The 22,772-nt window shown below is 53.4% G+C and overlaps 1 protein-coding gene and 1 long non-coding RNA gene across 6 annotated transcripts in view; one reads left to right on the top strand and one right to left on the bottom strand.

Annotated features, from left to right (window-relative positions):
* FOXN1 (forkhead box N1) overlaps positions 1-12,434 on the bottom strand; it is a 30,869-nt gene extending 18,435 nt beyond the window's left edge. For 3 of the 5 annotated variants that reach the window (XM_084985519.1, XM_021067477.2, XM_084985521.1), the window contains exon 1: positions 12,229-12,434. Coding sequence is in view for 1 of the 5 variants with exons in the window: in XM_084985518.1 (XP_084841644.1) it covers positions 511-519 (9 nt within the window). In the remaining 4 variants the exon portion in view is untranslated. Of the gene's footprint in view, positions 1-510; positions 826-4,889; positions 4,948-12,228 lie in introns of those variants that run through there. The other 2 variants (XM_084985522.1, XM_084985518.1) reach the window with 2 other exon arrangements.
* An 8,863-nt stretch (positions 12,435-21,297) lies between these two features.
* LOC106505483 (uncharacterized) lies at positions 21,298-22,668 on the top strand. The gene is made up of 3 exons (XR_001299948.3): positions 21,298-21,431; positions 22,005-22,104; positions 22,516-22,668. It is a non-coding gene; the product is annotated as an uncharacterized LOC106505483 (long non-coding RNA).
* Positions 22,669-22,772: the final 104 nt, after the last annotated feature.

Below are 22,772 nucleotides of genomic sequence, written 5' to 3'. Positions count from 1 at the left end.
CCGAGGTGCCTGTAACTGGACACCGCGGTGGAGCAGGACTGGGGCCCAAGGGGCAGGGCAGCCCATCTCTGGCTCCGCATGACCGCCGGCCCCGGCCCCTGTTCCCTGGACAGCCCCTGGACGGCTAGGGCCTGCCTGCCTCGCCTGGCTCCGGGCCAGACCTACTTTGCCAAGGCATTCTCCAGCCCCTCCAGAGGCAAGGCCGGGGCCCTTCCTGCCCCCAGGTCTCAGGCTTTGGAACACGTGGGCCGGTGGTCCCTCTCTTCTCTGGAGGCAGAAGAGCACGTGGTTAAGAGCAAAGGTTTGGGATTGGGGCCCACCGGAGCTTGAGTCCCAGCTGTGCCCCTTGCTGGCTGTGTGGATTTGAAAAAGACTGTGCAATTCTCTGTCTCTCCCTTTGCTTCTCTGATAATGGGGCTTGGGACCCACCTCACAGGGTCATCATGAATATTAAGTGGCCTGATGAGTAAAAGGCACATAGAAAATGCTTGAGGACGCATATTGTATTACCTTCCTCATTGACCAAGTGTGGCTGTGCCTTCGGACCCCAGACTGGTTTTCCTGCTGGTCTCACCGCTTCGGGCCTGGGGAGATTAGCTAATGACCCAGCGCCCAGGTGGCAGCTGCCTTTGCAGCCCTGCCCTGTCTGTCTGGCCTTCGCTCAGCCTGACCCGGGGGGTTCAGACCCACAGCTCTGCTCCTCTGCGATGTGAGCCTGAGGGGGCCTCTGAGACTCAGCGTGGGCCGCCCCTCCTGCGGAGGACCCCCATCCTGGCCGCAGCCCCTAGGGCCTGGGACATAACCTGTAGCCCCGGCTGAGTGCCCGCATGTCACAGGCCTTCACCCAAGGCTGACGCTTTTCATATCCTGGCTTGGCCAAACCACCACTCCACCTCCTCCAGGCCCCCAGGGACAGGATGAGAAGCAAGGAGGCTGTGCAGAGCTCAGAGGCCCGCCTCTTGATTGCATCGAGGGTACAGGAGTCCCTGAGTGGACCTCAGTGCGTCGGTTTTACAAAGGATGACTCCTGATTTGGTGACAAATCCCCTTGGCTTCCTCAGTGGACGCGCTTTTCTACAAATGAGGAAAACTGACTTGGAGAGGAGGTTGAGTGACTTGCCGAAGACTGCACAGCTCCTGAAAGAGGCGATCCTTCACCAACTGCATTGCAAAGGGTCCTTGTGCCTCAGGGGCTGGGTAGAGGGGTTTCAGTTGGGATACATTGGGGGGGCTTCTGCCCAGCACCAGGCAGGTTCACTGAGGAGAGAAGGATGAGGCTGCCTCAGCCCCTGATCCCTTTCTGGAGTAACTGGTGGAGCTCCTGGAGTCAGATGATCTGGTTCAGAAACTCTAGAGTCGGAACTGGGTTTGAATGCCAGTAGCTGGGGGACTTTGGTTGGGCGACTTGCTTTACTTCCTTCCTGGGGCCTCAGTTTCCTCATCGGTAAAAAGGGGCTAATAATACATACCTCTCTGGTGGGTTAGATGAAATATTGCTTGTAAATAGCTTAATGCATAGTATGGGCTCCACAAATGATAGCTATTATTAATAATTACCAGTGGGACAGAGTTATTTTAAAGCATGAGCTCTGGGGGTAGGGTCAGGGAGAGCAGAGGAAACTCCTCTTTCCTGCCTCCCACTTCCATCTCCCTGACATCATCCCCCCCCTCCCGCCCCCCGCAGAAGCTAAAGTCCCTTCTCTTGACCCTCTGGCCTCAGAAGTCATTTTAGCCATTCCCCTGAGGGAGAATGGCTGCAGAAACTCCCAGGGAAGGAGCACTTATGCTTTGCATTCCCCAGGGGGCTTCTCTGATGGCTGCAGCTGAAGCCATTCCCCAGGGGGCTTCTCTGATGGCTGCAGCTGAAGCCTTTTTATCCTACCTGCTTCAGTTTCAGGGGGCGCATTGGGAAGTGTGTGTGCAAAGAGCATCAGTGAACCAGTCTGGGGGTCCAGTCCATTCTCCTCCTTTCTCAGATCCCAGGAGCTACTCCCGATGGCACCCATGACCCTTTCACTTGGGGTGGGTTCCCACGAGCTACAGCCTGACCCCTTTTTGGGCTGAGCTGGGCCAGGGCTCTCCATGGTGGACTGTGCCCTGGGGGGGTCCTTTGATTGTAAAGTTTTCTAATCCCAACTTTCCATCTATAAAGCATTTTGAAGTTTACAAGGCACTTTTGTATTTATTATCGGATGGCATCCTCCCTTTGCCCCAGAGAGAGCAGGCAGTGGTGCCCCGGAGCCAGGTGCTATGAACTTGTTAGGGCAATTGTGCCCATCTCTTTCTAATTCCCAAATCAGCCATGGTGGGAGGGTTTACCCAAGGACATTAGTGAATGCTACAAATCAGACTCTTTTTTTTTTTTGCTTTTTAGGGCAGCACCCGTGGTATGGGGAGGTTCCCAGGTTAGGGGTCGAATTGGAGCTGTAGCCACTGGCCTACGGTAAACTTCCCTATGCCACAGCCACAGAAATGTCAGATCCAAGCCGCATCTGCAACCTACGCCCCAGCTCATGGCAACACCGCATCCTTAACCCACTGAGCAAGGCCAGGGATCGAACCTGCGTCCTCATGGTTACTAGGCAGATTTGTTTCTGCTGTGCCACAGCAGGAACTCCCACACTTTTTTTCTGGGAGAGCTGGTTGGTAGCCCTCCAAACCAGCACACCACTGGTAGGGGAGAAAGGTCATTAATCCCATTTTTCAGGGGAGAAATGACATGCTCAGAGCCACCTAGTTAAAACTGAAAACCACATCTCCGGAGTCTCAGGCCTCAGGAGCCCCCTCTACACCGCCAAACACACTCCAGAGGGACAATCCTGGCAAGACATTAGCTGCAGACCATCTTAGCATCTGAGTATTCTGTCTACCCTCTGCTCTCCGAACTTCCCTTTCTGCCATGACCCTTGAGGAGGGGTGGGGGCTGGAAGAAGTAGACTTGATCTTCCCTGAGGCAGAAGGAAGAAAGAAATGGCCCTCTAGCCTGAGTAGGGATCATGACAAGGAAGAAATTCCCCAGAATGTATGACCACGGGATCAACCACCATCATTACCAAATCTCTGCTCTCTGGCCTTCTTACCAACACAGACAGAGGCCTTGTGCTCCCTCCCTCCGACTCTTTTTCTTGTATCCCAGGACTAAGGCACAGGGGGCATTTGGGGGTGGGGACCAGGGGATACCCCATTGGCTGGCTGCGTGACCTTGGACAAGTCACTTCCCCTTTCTGTACTCAGTTTCCTTATAAGAAAAAGGATGAGCTGGGACCATGTGCATCTAAAGATGCTGCAATCTCCTGGGATAGAACATGATGGAAAATAATACTAAAAAAAAGAATGTGTGTATACACACACACACACACACACACACACACACATATATATGACCGAGTCACTTTACTGTGCAGCAGAAATTGATACAACACTGTAAATCAACTATACCTTCGTTAAAAATAAATAACTCAAGATGCTGCAGCTGGTCCTATGGATGAGTGTATGGTCCACAGAGCTGTCAGCTGGGCCCTTGCCTCTGCTCTTCCCTCGGGAGCCGCCTCCCTGAGGAGATCCTCCAGGGCGCGAGGAACAGCGGGGTGAGCTATTCCACCCCAGCAGGGAGGCACTGTATTATCACTCCCATTTTATAGATGAGGAAACTGAGGCTCAGAGAGGTTAACCTGACGTGTCCAAGGTCACTCAGCTAGTAAATATTGCTCCCCAGGATTCAGACACAGGCTTCAAAGCCAAGGTGCTTAACCACTACGCTGCACCGCCCCGCCTCAGGAACACCTGGGCTTCCTTGCTCACATCTGGAAGCCAGCGTGTCAGGTGAGGGGCAAGGTTGGAGGGTTCCTTGGGAGGGTCTGTCCCTGTACCCCCTGTGGGCAGCTGAGTCACAGAGGCCACGAAGGGCCCTCTCTGGGCTCTCTCCACAATCCCTCCCACCGGCCTGCTCCTCCCCGCCCTTTATGAGAGGTGGAGACGGTGCAGTTCCGCCTTAATGGTTTCTGTTGCTGGCTGCAGCAGCATGTTTTACAAGGGGTGGGGACCATGCCCAGTGCTGCCTGTGGTCCCACCCAGGGCTCCGCCCGCCCGGCTGCTGGGAGGGGTCCCCTGGAGCAGCTGGGTAGTTACCTAGCAGGGGTGACAGGAAGGGCCTGCAGGCCACTCCTAATGTTGGGCACCCAGGGAACTGGGGTCTAGGGGTGCAAAGAAAGAGGAGGTTTCTAGCTCCTCTGCGCTCCTCAAGGGTTGGGGGTTCTGAGGCCAAAATTCTGGCCCCTCTGGCTCTGGCTCAGGGTCAGGAGGTGGGTCAGCCACCCCTGCCTTGAGATCTGAGTAAGGTGCTCTGAACAGCAGCTACCAATGGAAAGGGCAGCAGGTGGAGGGGGGAAGAACACAGGATGAAGAGCTGTCCTTGTGGTGTTTTCCTCAAGTCTGAGCCACCGACGCCTGCAGCTGAGGCATTCCCATCCCCCAAACCAGGGCTCTCCTGAAGTCACTTGAGTCATTCCCCTGCCTCTGGAAGGAGGCTGGTCTTGGAGCATCACTGGGGACGTCAGTCCTAAAAAAGCACTTGAACCACCTTCCATGCCTGGGGCTGACATGGAAGTTCTTCCAGATGTCTAACCTTAGTCTCTCTCATAACCTTGGTCCTCTTGCCCTATCCTTCCTGCCATTCACCAAGGGCAAGGACATGGCGATGGACTCATCCCTCCTCTGGGGTGGGTCCCAGCCTTGCTGCGGATGTTTGACTCCGACACCTTCCTGTTCTCCCATTCTCCTTCCCTTCCTCCATCCCTGGCCACCCGTGGGCAGCTTCCCTTCTCTTCCATCCGTCTCCAGCCCCTGCCACCCAGCCCTGGCCCCCAAAAGAGCTGAATCCAGGCACTCACAGTGGGCTCTGGGTCGTGGCCACCATCACAGCTTCGGGGAGTCATTCAGCCCAGCAGCTCCGCGGGAGCCTCCATCGAGGTATAAATACTCCCACATGCCTGGACCGGCCCCCTGCCTGAGGGCTGGGGCGGGACTGCCTCCCCAGGCCAGGCAGGCAGGTCACATGCCCTATAAATGCCACAGGACCACAGACTCTTCCCAGCAGCCCTGGGGAGACCAACTGGGGCGTGACCTCTTTGGATGGATGCATGATGGATGGATGGATGGATGGATGAATGAATGGAAGGAGGAATGGAGGATGGATGGATGGATGAAATGGACAGATCAATGGACCGACAGATTGACGAGTGGATAAATGACTGGATGGAAAGCTGGAAGACAGATGCATGGACAGATGGACAGGCAGATGAATGAATGGACAGTTGCAGATTAATGGGTGTTCTTGAACTGCCTATGGATGCTCATTCGGTAGATGGGAGGGAAGAGATGCTTGGTTTCAAGGAAATAAGAAAGGCCATCCTTCAAAAAACGCCCGTCTCTCACTTTCTGAGGCATAGCTGCCTGGTCCTCTTTTCTCCTCTGCTATGACCACCTAGCCTGAGAGGCTGGCTCTACCAGGGTCTCCCTACCCCTCAGATGACACTAAGAGACGCCCCGCCGAAACACCTCCAACCCCCAGGGATCTCTTGTTCTCTCTTCCGCCTACTCTGGAGTTCAAGCTCTGAGGCTGTGAGCCACCTCCAGATCCTGTTCCCAGAAGCAAAGTCAGCTTGCCCACCAAGGTTAGCAGGTGGTTTGGGAGTGGGAGAAAAAATTCTCAATTCTAAGAGCATGAGACCCTTACACGGGCAATTAAGGGAGTAGGTGCGCCCCACCCCCTACCTTACCCAGAGACTTTTAAAGGCATGACTGGGTCTGACGGTGAGAACAGGCCTGGCAAGGGACTCGTATGTGGACCAGGTGACCTAGAACCCCTGGGGACCTGATGAGTTCTCCCAGGGGGCCGTGTGCAGAGAGCAGTGGTCTGATTTCCAAAGAAAGTTCCTTCTTTGTTTTCGTTTTTATTTGTTTTGTTTGTTGGCTTTTTTTTTTTTTTTTAAATTTTACGGCTGCACCTGTGGCCTATGGACGTTCCCAGCCAGGGACTGAATCTGAGCCACAGGCGGCAGCTGCGGCAATGTTGGATCCTTTAACCCACTGCATCAAGACAGGGATGAAAGCCTCCACTTCACAGCTGCGTGAGTCGCTAGAGTCGGATTCTTAGTCCACAGAGCCACAGTGGGAACTCCAAAGAAAGTTCCTTCTAATCCTCAGTCTGCCTGTGGTGAAGGGGTTGAAAGGGTGGATGGTGAGGTGGGACGTGACTGAAGGAGCAAGAGGATTTTTCACAAATGATACCGTGTGGCCTCCATCCTTCCTTAGGACAAGCTGCTCCCACCACACTGGCTGACGCGAGGGTAGAGGAAGGAGCTGGGAGATGGACTGAAGTTCTTAGCCTCTGAGCACCCATTAGATCTGTGGTTTCTCAGGGCTGAGCCTGGCAGTCCCACCTCCTGTGGGCTGCTTTGGTAACTGGCTACAGACTTGATTGACTGTGGTAGTGATTGGCGGCTGAGAATATGAGCTGTGAGACCAACAGGCAGGAGGGGGCCTTGTTTCGCCTTATCCCCTAGCCTGGCGTTTATTATCTCAGAAGCCCTGGGCTGCCTTACAAAGCTCCCGCACCTGCGCCCCGTTCCCTCATAGGGCATCCTTCTGACCAACGACCCCAGAAACTCCTCTCCCAGCTCTGCCTTCGGCATGGGCTAGTCACAGAAATGAACCGCATTTCCTCCTATATAAAATGGGAACGTCTTCTTTGCCCTGTACACCGCCCTGGCTGGCCTGGGGACTGAACAAGAACCAGGATATCAAAATGCTCTGAGGATGATAAACGGATACCAGTTTGTCTCCCCTGGGGCCTCGGGCCCATGGGGTTTCAGGAGCGAGATGTGGCCTGAGACCTTTGCCCCTTAGAGCATTTGCCCTTCCCCAGGGACTACCCCTGGGATGACCCAGGCGTCTCTCTGCCTGCTCACCTCAGTGGGGGCATGAAATGGCTCGGGATCCTACCACCCCTTGAGCCAGGAGCCTCTCCTGCTCTGTACATATCATTATCAGAAGGACTGCTCATTATTACCAATCTATTATTAGGGGTATTAATTCTGCCACCACTGCTAATAATACAGATGGAGCACAAGACAAATGCATACTGGTGGAGCCCCTCCCCCCATGCCATCTAGAGCACGAATGCACATGCGCGCGCACACGCACACGCACACACACGCGCACGCACACACACACACACACACACACACACACACACACACACACACGAGGCAGGAAGTTCATTGCCCGGATTTAACTAAACTTCGGGGTGAGACGAGCTCTGGGAGGCCCTCCCATCCAGCCTCTTCTTCACTCACTCGACAGATGGGGAACCGAGCCCCTGCCGCCCCAGGCCCCCGCCACACTGTGGAAGGGATTCTTCTCTGCTGTGCAGGTGCGTGTGCGCTGGCCCTTCTGCCAGGCACCTGGGCTGGGTGAAGCCTGCTCTGACGGCAGGGTCACCCCCTTGCCCATCCAAGGAGAAGGATGTGGAGAAGTGGCAGGTTCTGAGGTGTTTCCTTGAGCCCATCCAGCTGCTAGGATCCAGCCCCCACCTTTCTCCTTTGCTTTTTTGTTTTTATTCATGAAAAAAATTTTTAATTAGGTATAGTCGATGTACAATATTATATGTACAATACAGTGATTCACAATTTTACAGGTTATACTCCATTTTAGTGACAAAATACTAGCTATATTCGCTAGGTTGTATGATCCATCCTTATATTTTCCACTTTTCCCTTGACTACCTCCAGATCCTCCTGGGCTTGGCATTGTCATCCCAAAAAACATTCTCTCCCAAATCCTTCCCTCCTTGGGCAGACTGGATGTGATCGTGAGAAGCCTCAGAGAGCAGGGCCTCTTCTCCAAAGCCACTTGCTCCTTGGGGTCCAAGGTGGGGACCCCTCTGACAGTGAACACTGCTGGCATTCTGCCTCTGCTAAGAGGAGAGTCTGATAATTGGGTTTTCTGATCATGGCGATGTGTGTGTATGTGTGTCCTCATGCACATCCTATGCCTTCCAAGACCGGCTGATGGGCTGGTGTAGTCTGGGACATGGCTGTGGAATTTACAAGTGTAGGTGGGATATCCAACAGTCTCCGGGCGATCCGGTTCCAGGGCCACGCCCCGTTCTGGGAGTGTGTGTGTGTGTGTGTGTGTGTGTGTGTGTGTGTGTGTGTGTTTGTGTGTGGAGCCTAGGTTGGCGAAAGCTTGTCAGAAGCAGCAGCTTCAGGCTGAGGGAGCAGGGCTTGAGGAGCACAGGGTGGAGGGTTAGGGTCAGACCTCTGGGAAGCTCTCTGGCGCAGTCTGGGGGGTCTTGAGGGGTGCCCATCCTCTGGAGCTTCCAGAGTAGCCATGAGAGCCTAGGTTTCCTTTTGCCTGTGACTCACAGCTGGCTCTCGAGTCAAGTTCCCTGAGAGATCACGATTCAGCTAATTCTCTCCAAGCCCCATTAATCTGAGCTGACTAAGCAAGAGCCACAGGCGGGGTAGAGACCCAGGGATGCTCACGGCTGCAGTCATTCCTAAACAACCTGGCAGGCTTCCTTGCCTGAGCTTTTGTCCATCTCCTTGCCTTGGGCCTGGCCATGCCTAATAGGACCGATTATGCTCCCAGCACCTCCCCTGCCCCCCCGCCTCCCTTTGGGGCCCTCTGAGCTTGTCTCTTCATCACCCCACTTCCCCTGTCACACACCTGCAGTGTCAAGAGGTCCATGTGGACATCAGACCTCAACTTGTCTTGTTGTGCATGAACTCACTTTTACTATTTAGCCAACATCCAGCCCTTAAGGACCAGATAGGATTAGGAAGCTGAACGGCTTCTCCTAGCCAATCCATTTTGGCTTATTGGCCAATATAAGCCAAGAGGGGAAAAAAAAAAAAAAAAAAAAGCCCTGGGCTTTTTTTGAACACTGGGAGAATGTGAAGGACATACCAGGACCTGGCAGGGGCATGGATGAAGGGTGTTGAACTCCAAAGTGGATCTCCGAGGTATGGGTAGATCTATTCTGGGGGGCTGAAAATGGTGTGCAGATGGGAGGGTGGAGGCGGGATGAAGTCGGAGGTGGGACTAAGGAGGCGAAGGAGAGAGGGAAGAGAGGAATGGGGTTGTGGAGGTGGAGGTGAAATTGGGGATGGGGATTGGATAGGAAGAGGGCTGGGTTGGGGTTGGAGATGGGGAGGGGGATAGACCTGGGTTGTGAGAGGAGATGGGAGGGTGGCGGGGTGGAGGTTGCGATGGGTGCAGAGTTGGAGGAAGGGGCAAAGGATAGGAATGATGACACTGGAAAGACCAAAATTGCTCAGGGACCTTTGATTGATGCTTCTGTGATGTACTCCTGCAGAGGTCATCTTGTCATTCCCCAGCTCCTGGGCATGTCACCAGCCCAGCCACACCCATCACAGATCAATGGTTGCCTCTCCACTCTGGAAACCACCTCCGTGGTCACATAGTCCGGCTAAACTCAATTTAAAATGCTGAAGCAGCTCTCTGCAGTCAAATGTCAATCTCTCCTGCTGCAGAAGCCAATCTCAGCTTGCTAAGCTCCCTGCTTCGGGCTTCAGCAGGGAGGGTGGGCTGGGACTGGGGAAGAAAGAGGGGAGGGCACATCTGTAGGACCTCTGTTTCTGGGGGTCCCTCTGATGTAGGGGAATAAGGGAAGGCAGGCAGAAATGCCTCCCACCAGTCTCCGTCTCTTTAGAGCGTGGAGCCAGAGAGACTAATAGAAGGGGCGGTGCACACAAGGCCTTATTTCTCTTTCTTCCTGTACACAAGCTCCTAGAAAATGTCAGTGTGACTTAGTCTCTAGCTGGGTGCTGGAACCCTGGGGAGGCAGGCAGTGGGGGTTCTGCTGGTCTATGAAGACTCAAGCTGAAAGGAGGAAGGTCAGATGGTGGGAAGGACTTCCTGGCTGAGAAGGATGGAGAGACCCTGGGAAGTGGTACTTCCTTTTCATTTCTTTATGGCTGCACCTGAAGCCTATGGAAGTTCCCAGGCTAGGGATCGAATTGGCGCTACCAGCCTATGCCACAGCCACAGCCACATGGAACCTGAGCCACCACTGCTACCTACACCACAGCTCGCAGCAATGACAGATCCTTTAATCCACTGAGCAAGGCCAGGGATTGAACCTGCATCCTCATGGATACTGGTTGGGTTCTTAACCTGCTGAACCACAACAGGAAATGCTGGAAGTGGTCCTTTCTTAGAGGGTGGATGGAACTCTCCTTGGGGGCTAAAAAAGGCTCTCTCTTAGACCAAGGTGAGCTTCCCAGAAGCCAAGTGTCACTGGTGGGCTTTCCCTCTTGTCTTTAACTGTCCCAAGCCTTCTCCCGTCTCACAATGAATGAAGGCACAGCTGTTGATTGGGGGCCGTATGAGGTCAGTGTATGGGTGAGACAAACATGGGGAACAGGGAGCGTTCCCAACTCCCTTAATCTTTCTCTTGCCTTCCCAGGAGCAGAACCGAGAGGGTTTTTGGGGCTCCGAGCCCCTGGGAAATAAAGTCCTCTGAGAACTCCCTGGCATTCCTGGGAGAACAGGTTCCTGGCTCTGGGAGGTGAGTGAGGCGCCGGGCCTGGGGGGCGGGCAGCGTGCCTCGGCAGGCCCTGGAGCCCGGAGCTGAGCTCGGCAGAGGCAGGTCGGGCGGGGCCGGGTGGGGAGCTGGGAGGACATGCACCTCTCCCCACGGTACCTTCGTTCCTGGGGACCCGAGCCTCCCCAGGACCCAGCTCCCCTCTGGCCCTGCCTGGCTTCACCGCAGCAGAGGGGGTCTGGGACGGAGGCACTGCCCGGGCGGTTGGGGGTGCCTTTCTACGGCCTGCATCCTGGGGGTCAGAGAATGACCAAGGTGGTAAAAGGGCCCGCGGGGACAGGACGGGAGTGCCGTGCCACCCTCTGCATCTCACCAACCAGCCCAGAGGACCTGGGTTTAACAGCAGGCAATGGAGAAGCCTGTGGGGGCAAAGCAGAGCCAGATCCTTGGGCTGCAGAGACTTCAGCCTCCAGGAAGCACATCAGGCTGGGCAGGGAATGACCACGTTTCCTCCCTCAGGAAAGTGGGGGGCGGGGAGCGACCTGTCCAGCGTGGGGAATGCCCCCCTAGAAGCAGGGGGCACAGAGGAGATGATTTCTCAAGAGGATGTGCCCTCTCCGCCCAGGTCCTTTCCTGCGGACCAGCCGTGACCGTGACACACACACACAAACCTCTCTTCCCACACCTATAGGTGCAGAGAGAAGAGGCAAACACACCCACTTAATCGAGTCTATTCTTAATCTAACTTGTTTCTTTGGACATTTAGGGAGGCCTGGGGACTCCACGGGGAATGCCAGAACCTTACTCGCCCAGATTGGGTGTTGGGGAGGGGGGAAGCCATAGGAGTCAGAGGGGTCTTCCTGCTGCTCCAGCCAGTTCCTGAACGGCCTTTGCTCCCCAGACCCCCAACTCCAGGCGTCTGAGACCTCCCTGCATATCCCAGGTCTGCTCACCAGGCCTCTTGATTTCAGGGGTCTGGAGGGAGAGAGATGGTCCTAGGCCTCTGGGGGATTCTGCCTTCAGCTCAGCATCAGGTTCTGGCCACAACACCTGTTTGCCATCTGTCTCCTTCTCCACCAGCTGCACCATCTCCTTCCTGCAGCCCAGGCCTCCCCCGCAACCAGGCCCAGGTATCTAGATCCCAGCCAACTCCGCTCAGAGATGCTGAGTGATTCCTTGATCGACACACAGCCTTAGCACCACTCAGCCCCCCAGAGCCAGGCTCTCCCTGCTCCACTTGGAGAAGCCACCAAACTGGGAATCTGCCTCCTGGTCTTTCGGCTCTCGTTTTCCAATTCTAGCCCTTCAGAGTCCTTATTTTCTCCTGGTACCGTGTGGCTAAGCCCACCCTCCCAACACAAGGAGACCCACACACCAAATCCACCAGGCACCAGAAGGAGAAACCACACTACAGCAGGAAAGATTGAAGTTAGACGATGTGGAACAGGAAGAAGAGGTAGGAGCATGGAGGAGGGGGTCCTCCTTGACCTCCAGGCACTCACCCCACTTCCTGATTCTCCCTTGAGCTGCAATGAGAAGACGGGGAGCACCCAGGTGCTCCCAGTTACTCCCAGGGCCTGTTAAAAAGGCCACCCCCCCCATACCCTGGCCCAGCCCCGCTGGCCTCCACGGCTGACTTGGGCCGGGTCTCCTCTTACCTGCTCAGTGAAGCAGGTCGGCGTGGGGGCCGGGGTCTGGGGGGCCAGGAGCTCCGTCTGTCTGTCAGTCCGTCAGCTCGGCCGTCCTGGGTCTGTGCTGACATCAGGTGAGGGGAGGCAGCTGCTGGGTGAGCCAATAATTATGATATCAGCTTCCCCTTGCCCTGAGGGGCTGCTGCCAAAGCGGGGAGAAGAGCAAGGTGACTAAGAAGCTAGTTTGCTCCTTGGCTCTTGTTTGACAGGTACGGGCTCCTGTGCCCGCCCCAGCCGCGCCCCGGCCCCCCCCAACCCCTCCCTCCTCCTGGACCAGCCTGGGCCCCTTGTCTCTGCCAGCGGGCACAGCCTGTGGCCTGTGGAGGAGGGGGCTGTCTTGTGGCCCCTCTCCGCGCCCCAGAATGGGATGTCAGCCCCCATGGGTGGGGCATAGGCCTGCCAGGACACGCACATGTGTGTCAGGAGATCTGGGCCATCGCGTGTGTGTTCGTGAAGCTGGTGAGGGGGTTCTGGGGAGCAGTTCTGTGTGGCGGCCCTGGATCCTCAAGCCTGCCGTGCACAGGCAATAGTTGTGACCCCTCAAAGGCCAGGCATAAGCAAGAAACTATCTGTCCATGAGGTCTAGCCACCTGCCTGCCTCTCTGCAGTCCCTCTGACACCTTCAGGGTGTCTCCTCGTGGGTGTGGGTGTGTGCACCCATGTGTGCAGTATCTGTGACTTCCTCTGTGTGTCTGCGGGCATATGAGTGTCTCCATGTGTTTGCACGTTTGTCTTCTGGGTTGGTGTGCATCTGTGTCTGTGTCTTTTCTCATGTCTGTATGTGGATCTGTGTCCCTGTCTCCAGGCCTGTGCCTGTATCCTTTTGTGTGTCATCTGTGTGTTTACACCCTCGTGTCTGTGCAGACATCTGTGGTCTGGGTCAATCCTGTGTGTGTATCTGCGTCCACGCAGGTCGAGATGGGGACCCCCTGGTTCTTATCCATGGCCACTCTTTATGGTCTGGATGATGGAAACAGAAACTTATGTGGTTGGAGTTCCCATCGTGGTTCAGTGTTAACTAACACAACTAGTATCCATGGGGATGCGGGTTCGATCCCTGGCCTCGCTCAGTGGGTTAAGGAGCCGGCATTGCTGTGAGCTATGGTGTAGGTTCAGATACAGCTCAGATCCTGCATTGCTGCGGCTGTGGTGTAGGCTGGCAGCTGCAGCTCTCATTCGACCCCTAGCTTGGCAACCTCCACATGCCTCTGGCGCAGCCCTAGAAAGAAGAAGAAATTTATGCGGTTGTGGCCCTGGTTCTGGCCCCTCAGAATCCACATTGACAGTGGCATGCCTGGTGAGCCCTGGAACCTGGTCCCTACTTCTCCCACCTGGACTCAGGCCTGGGGCCAGTCCCCGGCTCTCTGCCCAGACCCTGTCCCTACCTCCTACACACTGTTCCTTTTTCATCTTCTTTGCCCCATCCCTGTTTTCTCTCTCTGGCCGTTTTTTTGCATCCTTATCTCCCCCTTGTCCTCGCCTTCAAGCCCACTTGTCCTTCCTGGAACTAAAGGCTCCGATGGCAGAGCTGCTACCCAGCAAAGCCTGGGATTTGGCTTCAGTTTGAGGGTTCGGACAGGTCCGCTCCTCCCAACTTTATCTCATTCCAAGGAGGGAGGTAGAGTCAGCCTTGGCTGGGGGATGACGGGGTTCATCTGGAACCTGTGTGGGGTAGACTAAAACGTTTGGAGACTTCTTCGTCGAAGCGGGGACTATCTATTTCAAAAAGAGGATGCCGAGGCGGATAACAATGACGTCATCTGTGAGCGCGGTTGGCTGTGTCATCTTCCATCCTCACCACTCCAAGCCTGTTTCCTCTTTTGCTAACGAAGGAATAATATTATTCACCCATAGACTTGTTGTGGATTCAATAGCATTATGTTTAAAGTTTCTAACACAATCCCTGGTACATAGTAGATGCTCATAGATATGTGCCCCCTTTCTAGTTATCAAGCCCAGTGATGCTGGGTGGAAAATGAAGATGTACTGGCTTTGCCCAGTTGGGTATAGGAATTGGGTTCTGGGGCCAAGAACAGGAGCCCTGACTCAATCTACCTTTCTTGGGACTCCCATTAGCAATCGAAGCCCTGCTCCCTTCACCTGGCAATCAATGGAGTTTCACAGTGAAAGGGCAACTGCCAGGACCTAGCGTGTTTGCTAATTGCTCCTATCTGATGTATACAGCGCTAAGTGTTATTCTAGACTCACAGGTGTTTCCTTACTGATAATCTGGGTACAGAGAACCATGAAAAGTTGTAGATTGGAGGCTGCTATCATTGCTCTCGCATCCACATTATTCTGAAGGCCCTAGCCAGTGCAAGAAGATAAGAAAAAGAAAAAAGGGACAGGAAAAAAAAAAAGGATTTCCCATCGTGGCTCAGAAGAAATGAATCTGACTAGCATCCTTGAGGATGCAGGTTCGATCCCTGGCCTTGCTCAGTGGGTTAAGGATCTGTGAGCTGTGGTGTAGGTCGCAGACTCAGCTCAGATCCTGCATTGCTGTGGCGTAGGCTGACAGCTACAGCTTGGATTGGACCCCTAGCCAGGGAACCTCCATATGGTGCAGGTGTGGCCCTAAAAAGATTAAAAAAAAAAAAAGCCACAAGGAGTTCCTTTTGTGGCTCAGAGGGTTACCAACCTAATTAGTATCCATGAGGATGCAGGTTCAATCCCTGGTCTTACTCAGTGGGTTAAGGATCCACCGTTGCCATGAGCTGCAGTGTTATGAGCTGTGGTGAAGGTTGCAGATGCAGCTCAGGTTTGGTGTTGCTGTGGCTGTGGCATAGTGGCTATGGCTTTGTTTTGACCCCTAGACTGGGAACTTTTGTGCAGGTACGGCCCTAAAAAAAAAAAGAAAAGAAAAGAAAAAAAGAAGAAATAAGGGACAAGAGTTCTCTTGTGACACAGCAGGTTAAGGATCTGGCTTTGTCACTGCAGTGGCTTGAATTGCTTCTGTAGCATGAGTTCGATCCCTGGCCCAGGAAATTCCACATGCTGTGGGCACAAAAAAAGAGGGGGCATAAACACAAGCAAGAAAGAGGCAAAATCTTCAAGAATTACAAATGATGTGATTGTTCACTTAGGAAACTTAAGAGAATCAACTGAAAAATTGAGAACCAATGAGAAACTTCAGTAAGTAGCCAAATATACATATATTAAGTATAGAAAAATCAAAACCATTTCTAAAACAACCAATATGAAAATATAAGGAGACAAAAGATCCAACTCACAATAACAACAAAATTATATTACAAAATACCCAGGAATGAACTTAATTAAAAAAAAAACATAAAATCTACATGAAGAAAACAAGAGAATTTTACTGACGGACATAAAATAAACCCTGAACAACTATAAATGTATATCATGTTCATGAGCTCAAATCATATTGTAAAGATGTACATTTTTCCTAAATAATCTGTAAACTGAATGTAATTCCAATCAAATGTCTAATCTCCCATGCCCCTGAACTTGATGAGTTGATTTTATTTATTTATTTGTTTGTTTATTTATGTTGTCTTTTTAGAGCTGTCCCCTTGGCATAGGGAGGTTCCCAGGCTAGAGGTCTAATGGGAGCTATAGCTGCCGGTCTACGCCAGAGCCACAGCAACGAGGGATCTGAGGCGTGTCTTCGACCTACACCAGAGCTCACGACAACGCCAGATCTTTAATCCATGGATCAAGGCCAGGGATGAAACCCTGCTGAGCCACGATGGGAACTCCGATGAGTTGATTTTAAAGTTTGAGAAAGAGTAACTACATGATAATAGTTTAGAGGTTTTTGGAGTTCCTGTTGTGGCGCAGCGGAAATGAATCCGACTAGAAACCACGAGGTTGTGGATTCGATCCCTGGCCCTGCTCAGTGGGTTAAGGATCTGGTGTTGCCGTGAGCTGTGGTGTAGGTTGCAGATGCGGCTCGGATCCTGCATTGCTGTGGCTCTGGTGTAGGCCAGTGGCTACAGCTCCAATTGGACCCCTAGCCTGGGAACTTCCATGTGCCGTGGGTGAGGCCCTAGAAAAGACAAATAAATAAACATGTTTTAAAGCAGCAATAAAGTGTAAAAAATTCAATAAATGGACTTGAGATAATGGGCTTTCCACTTGAAAGAAATAAACTTAAATCCTAATTCATGCTATGCATAAAAAAAAAATCCAATCCTAAAAAAAAGCAAAAAAAAAAAATCCAGCTGGATTAAAGATCTAACATAAATTGAAAAGTATAAGAAATATATATATATATATATATATATATATATATATATGTATGTATGTATTTTGCTTTTTGGTTTTTAGTGCCACACCCTCGGCATATGGAAGTTCCCAGGCTACAGGTCAAATTGGAGCTACAACTGCTGGCCTATACCACAGCCACAGCAATGTGGGATCGGAGCTGCATCTGTGACCTACACCACAGCTCATGGCAATGCTGGATTCTTAACCCACTGAGCAAAGCCAGGGATTGAACCTGCGTCCTCATGGTCACTAGTCTGGTTTGTCACCACTGCGCCACCATGGGAACCCCAGAAACATTTTTATAATTATGGAAAGGAGAAGGTATTTTTAAACTATGACATAAATCCAGAAGCCATAAAGGAATATGTTGCTTGATTAAGTAAAAATTAAATATTTCCTTAGAACAAAATATACCATAAACAAAGTTGAAAGACAAAAAACAGCTGGGAAGAAAGTGTTGCAACATATGACAAAGGGTTAATATCCATAATATATAAAGAGCTCCTCTAAATAAATAAGAAAGACAATCTCACAGAAAAATGGGCAAAGGACATGAATAAGCAATTCACAGCTAAAATAAAAATGGCTAATAAACAAATGAAAAGGCTTTCCACTTCATTAAAAATCAAGGAAAGGCAAATGGATTTAGGGGCCAAGGGTACCATGGAGGCTCTGATGGGAGGGCAGGAAAGACTGCAGTTTTTCACCTTCCTGCGGTGAGACTCGTGGGTGAGATGAACTTCTTTCCCTTCTGAAACAGGATCCGCCTGTGCCCCAGGAATGGGTGCGGGCTCTGGCTCCCTCTTTCCTTTGGGAAGCACTGCTTCCTCATTGCATGCAGTCTGGGAGTTGAAGCAGGAGCCTTGGAAATTCCAGAGAACTGGGACTGAAAGGGAATTTGTGAGGTCATTCTCCTCCCCTTTGGCCACCAGACAGGACCACCCTCTCCTTTTTCTCATCATTCCAGCCCCTCAGAGTTCTCTCTAGACCCAGACATTCTGTCCTGGTGTCTGTCCTCAATTCTGCCCCCTTGGAAGCTGCTTCCATCTGGGGGTGTGGTCCCACACACTCCAGCACCCTGACTGCAGGACCTGCAGACGTAGCTGGATGGGCGGTAGCTGGGCGTTTAAACAGACGGGGCCAGGGGAGGTCCCGTCTTTCTGGAGACCAGAGGTCAGAACCGGTTCACTGTCCATTGCTGGGCTGCTCTGACCGGGGATGGAAATCTCTCTGGCTGATGTCGGCCAAGAGGCAGTCTGGTATCTCCAGGAAAAAGGAAGAGTAGGTTCCCACTCTTGGGCGTCCTGGTGTGATGGAAGAGGGGGGTCCCCTCCCCGCACTCCACATTAGGACTGGCCATTTTTTTTTTTTTTTTTAAAGGGCTGCACCGGTGGCATATGGAAATTCCCAGGCTAGGGGTCGAATCAGAGCCGCAGCTGCCAGCCTACGCCACAGCCACAGCAATGAGGGATCTGAGCAGCATCTGGGACTTAACACTGCAGCTCACAGCAACACCAGATCCCCAACCCACTGAGCGAGGCCAGGGATTGAACCCGCATCCTCATGGATACTATTGGGTTCGTTTCTGCTGAGCCACAATGGGAACTCCAGGACTGGCCATCTTATCTTCTGTCCACTTGTGCTCATTTGTCCACTTGAGCCCAACTTGTCTTCCCAGAGTGAGTTCCCAAGGCTGAGCCTGCCACTTCCTGGCCTTCCAAGCCTCACTCCACTGGCCTGGAAGACGCTTTAGAACATCTGCTGAGGAGCAGGGCCCGAGCATGGCTGTCCCAACCCTGGAAGCCCAAGGACCTTGTATCAGAGGGTTGGAGAGGCCTGGAGTTGGTCAGGATGGGCTTCCTGGGGGGAGAGCAGGCCTCTCTATGGCGGCTGTGGATGATCAGAGGTGCACTGGCCAGGGCCGTGGAGGGCGTGTGACAGGCGCGCTGGGCTGGGAGGTCTGAGCTGGTTCCGGTTGGCTGACCGGCTGGGAAATTCAGGGAGTTTCCAAGCTGAGAGCTTGGTTGGGGGTGGCGGGGAGGGGGGTGACCAGTGGCGAGGGCTGTAGCTAGAGTCCTGCTGGGTGGGGAGGACAGGCTTCTCCTGTCACACTTTAATCTCTCCTGCTGCAGGAGGCCGTTTTGTGGAGGCAGGGAGGAGTAATATTGGGGTGTGCATGTGTGTGTGTGTGTGTGTGTGTGTGTGTGTGTTTTCACTGGCATCAGTGTCTGTGTAATACATGGGTACCTGTATGTGACTGGGTGTGCAAGCATATATACTTCTGTTCTCACACTCACATGTGCCACCACGGGTGTGAACTAGATCCGTGGAGCTATAATGTGACGCTGGGTGTGACCATTTCAGAATCAGTGCCTCCGTGTGCGTGAGCTTCTCTGTACGTCTGGGAACACTCAGGTCTGACACTGTGTGCATGGGCATCCACATTTGTGTCAGTGTCTGTGACATAAGACACTGTGTGTGTCTCTGAATGACTCCGAGTGTCTGAAGGGCTGTGAGTGCCTGTGAGTGTGTAACTATGATATGCAAGTATTTTTTTTTTCTTTTTGCTATTTCTTTGGGCCGCTCTCACGGCATATGGAGGTTCCCAGGCTAGGGGTTGAATCAGAGCTGTAGCCCCTGGCCTACGCCAGAGCCACAGCAACGCAGGATCTGAGCCGTGTCTGCAACCTACACCACAGCTCACGGCAACGCCAGATCGTTAACCCACTGAGCAAGGGCAGGGACCGAACCCGCAACCTCATGGTTCCTAGTCGGATTCGTTAACCACTGCGCCACAACGGGAACTCCTGATATGCAAGTATTAGTGCATGTGTCTGTGCACTGTTCTGTGTGTGACCAGGCATCTGTGACTCTGTGTAGGGGTGTCTGTGGGTCTCCCCACCCTTTTTTTTTTTTTGGTCTTTTTTTTTTTTGCCTTTTCTAGGGCTGCTCCCTATGGAGGTTCCCAGGCTGGAGGTCTAACTAGAGCTGTAGCCGCCACAGCAACGTGGGATCTGAGCTGCCTCTGCAACCTACACCACAGCTCACGGCAACGCCGGGTCCTTAACCCACTGAGCAAGGCCAGGGACCAAACCCACAACCTCATGGTTCCTAGTTGGATTCATTAACCACTGCACCACGATGGGAACTCCAACAGCTCTTTTTTTTTTTGGCCACTCCCACGGCATGCGGAAGTTCCCAAGGGATTGAACTTGTGCCACAGCCGTGACCTGAGCCACGGTGGTGACAATTCTGGATCCTTAACTTGCTGAGCCACCAGGGAACTCTGAGCAGCTCTTTTTAAAAAAAATTCATTGAAGGATAGTTGATTTACAATGCTGTGTTAATTTCTGCTGTACAGAAAATGGATTTGGGTATAACATAGATATTTTTCTTTTTTTAAGATTTTTATTTTTTCTATTATAGTTGATTTACAATGTTCTGTCAAATTCTGCTGTACATATATATATATATATATATATATATATATATATATCTGTATGACTGGTGTAGGTTGCTGTGGGTCTGCAACCTACACCACAGCTCACGGCAATGCTGGATCCTTAACCCACTGAGCGAGGCCAGGGATCGAACCCACGACCTCATGGTTCCTAGTTGGATCCGTTTCCGCTGCGCCACGACAGGAACTCCAAGAGTAGTTCTTTTGAATCTCTGTCACACTCTTTCCAATCAGACTGCTCTATCCACCCCAACCATGTCCCCTCCTCCCTTCTCCTCTCCCTGAGGTTGAGGCTCACCCTTTTGAGGCTCTCAGACTCCCTGCCCCTAGTAAAACCTCTCAGCTCTGCTGATCATGACTAATGGGGCTCAGACTGGGTGGAGGCTGCAAGGGGGCACCCTCTCCAGGCTGGCACCCACCAGAACCTCACCCATTCCAGTCCTCCCCCACCCCTCACCCTGCACCCCTGGCTGCACCATGCACCCCCCTACACAGCTCATGCCTCCCGTTTCAGGAACAGCCTCCTCTCTGAGACTTTGGGGAGGCAGGGAGGTCAGGGCTGGAGTCCCAAGGGGCCTATTCTGGGCTTGAGGACCCTAATCCCTGAAGCTTCCCTTGACCTAAGGCCCACGTCAAGGTAAACCCCCAGAGGAAGATCAGTATCCCTGCTCCCACCTTCTCCATCCCCCTAACAAGCACCCCCTTTCCCCCCCCGCCAGTGCTCCCCTTAAAAAACTTGGCTTGATAGCTCCTTCCTAGGCCCTCGGCTGCTTCAGTTGCCTCTGGGACTGGGGCTGGCCAATAGGAAGAGGGGGGAAGGGAACCAGGGACATTCCCAGGGCCCAAGGGGACAGAGACAGGGGAAAACTAGGCGTTGGCTCATAAATCTGGGCTTATCTGATGAGCCTAGAGGTGACATCGGCTCAAGGTCACACAGCACTCCACTCCAGCAGTCTGGAAAGACGCCTTGGGGGCAGGGTCCAACCTCCCTCCAGAAGCAAGAAGCCCTCTGTGCTGCTGATATATTCATTCAATCATACAATAGTCACCAGGCCGTGTGCTGGGAACTGGGAACCAAGCTGTATCAGGCCGACTGTCCTCAACTTGTTTTTGGCCTCATTTGATCTTCTCTAGCAACAGAGAGCTCACTACCACAGAAGTTTTTTGTTTGTTTGTTTTTAATTGTCTTTCTGCTATTTCTTGGGCCGCTGTCACAGCATGTGGAGGTTCCCAGGCTAGGGGTCTAATCAGAGCTGTAGCCACCTGCCTACACCAGAGCCACAGCGATACGGGATCTGAACCGCATCTGCGACTCACACCACAGCTCATGGCAACGCCGGATTGTTAACCCACTGAGCAAGGCCAGGGATGGAACCTGCAACCTCATGGTTCCCAGTCGGATTCGTGAACCACTGCGCCACGAGGGGAACTCCTACCACAGAAGTTCTTGAGTCTCAGCGCTGGACACCTCCAGATGGTAGGAGACACCATAAACCCCTTGCTACCTTCCTGGAAGCCATGGGGGAAGGGGCGTGGGTGCTTAGGCAAGGAGGGCATAAACCCTCGTCCCGGCCGTGCCCCATCCACCTGCAGCCTGGAGTGTGTGTGTCCAGGAGGGGCTGAGCTGCTAGGCTGCCTGCACAAACCTGACCTGGGTTGACAGGCCCTTCCTTCAAAGGCTGGCCCGTCCGTGCTACTTTATTGCCCAGCTAATGATGGTGATTAGGCCAACAGGTGCCGCCTGCCTCCTGGGCGCCCTCCCTCCTGCGAAGAGGGTGGTTTCTAAGCACCGGGAAGAAGCCTGCTCCGAGCTCCCGCCAGGTCACCCATCCTAGCCGACCCCTCAACGCTCAGACCATTTTTATCCACCTCCTCCCCTGAAAAGACGGAGCCAGTCCCGTCTCCCTCCCCTGGGGCTGCTGTGCGATCTCAGTCCGCCCCTGCCCCTCTCTCAGCATGCCTCTGGGGTGGGAGTGGAGAGGAGTGACGCGGAGCTGAGGGCAGTGGGCGGGGCCTGTGCCCCAAGGAAGCCCACCCACCTCTTCCCCAGCCAGGGCTGCACTGTGGGTACCCAACCAGGGTCCCGAAGAAAATAGCAGCAGCCGGTCCTCCTTGCCGCGGCGACGCCTTTGGAACCCAGGGCCTTATGGGTAAGGCCCTGGAGAAGTCCCACCATTCTGGGGCTGGCCCACTCCAATTGGGGGGGGGGGCGTGAGGGTTGTCGCCCGGGGCCTTGGCGGGGGCGGGGGGGTTCTGATGTGGGCCTGGGTGGGAGCTGTGATTTACGGTTGTGTTTCATGAGTGAGGAATGCCAGCCTAGGGGGCTGGGGTGGGAGTGGGGCCACTCGCAAGACACTCCTCATTCTGCTGGCTGTCTGGCATGTCCTGTCAGGATCCCCCTTCCCGGGGGGACCGCCATGTTCTCCCCCATGCAGCAGCCCCCTCCCATCTGCGCCTCCCCCCAAACCTCAACCTCCCAGCTAGGGGATCACTGCATGCAGGCCCAGCCCAGGGGGAATCCAGGGTTAAAGCCTTTCTGGTTTCTTTTCTTCACGACTCAGCCCCCTGTTTTATCGGGCATGAGACCGATGGTGACTCTCTCTCCCCGCCTCGCCCCCGCGGGAGAAGCGACCTGGAGGAGACGCTTGGAAACGTCCATCTAGACGAACTTCCAGCCAGGAGAGGATGCTGAGCTCCCAGAGTGGATGACGGAGGTGGTAACATCCTTCCCCACCCCCACCCGACCTTGCCAGATACATGAAAACTCTGGAATTGATAAAGGCAGAGAGGCAGGGGCGGGGGAGGGCAGAATGGTCCG

Source organism: Sus scrofa, chromosome 12, assembly GCF_054392235.1.
Source record: "Sus scrofa isolate SSC_HxYL_T2T_F1_AM1 chromosome 12, Sscrofa_HxYL_maternal_Yorkshire_Landrace_v2.0, whole genome shotgun sequence".
NCBI classification, from domain to species: Eukaryota; Metazoa; Chordata; class Mammalia; order Artiodactyla; family Suidae; genus Sus; species Sus scrofa.
Note: the sequence above shows the minus strand (reverse complement) of the source record. Positions and strands in the feature narration are given on the sequence as shown.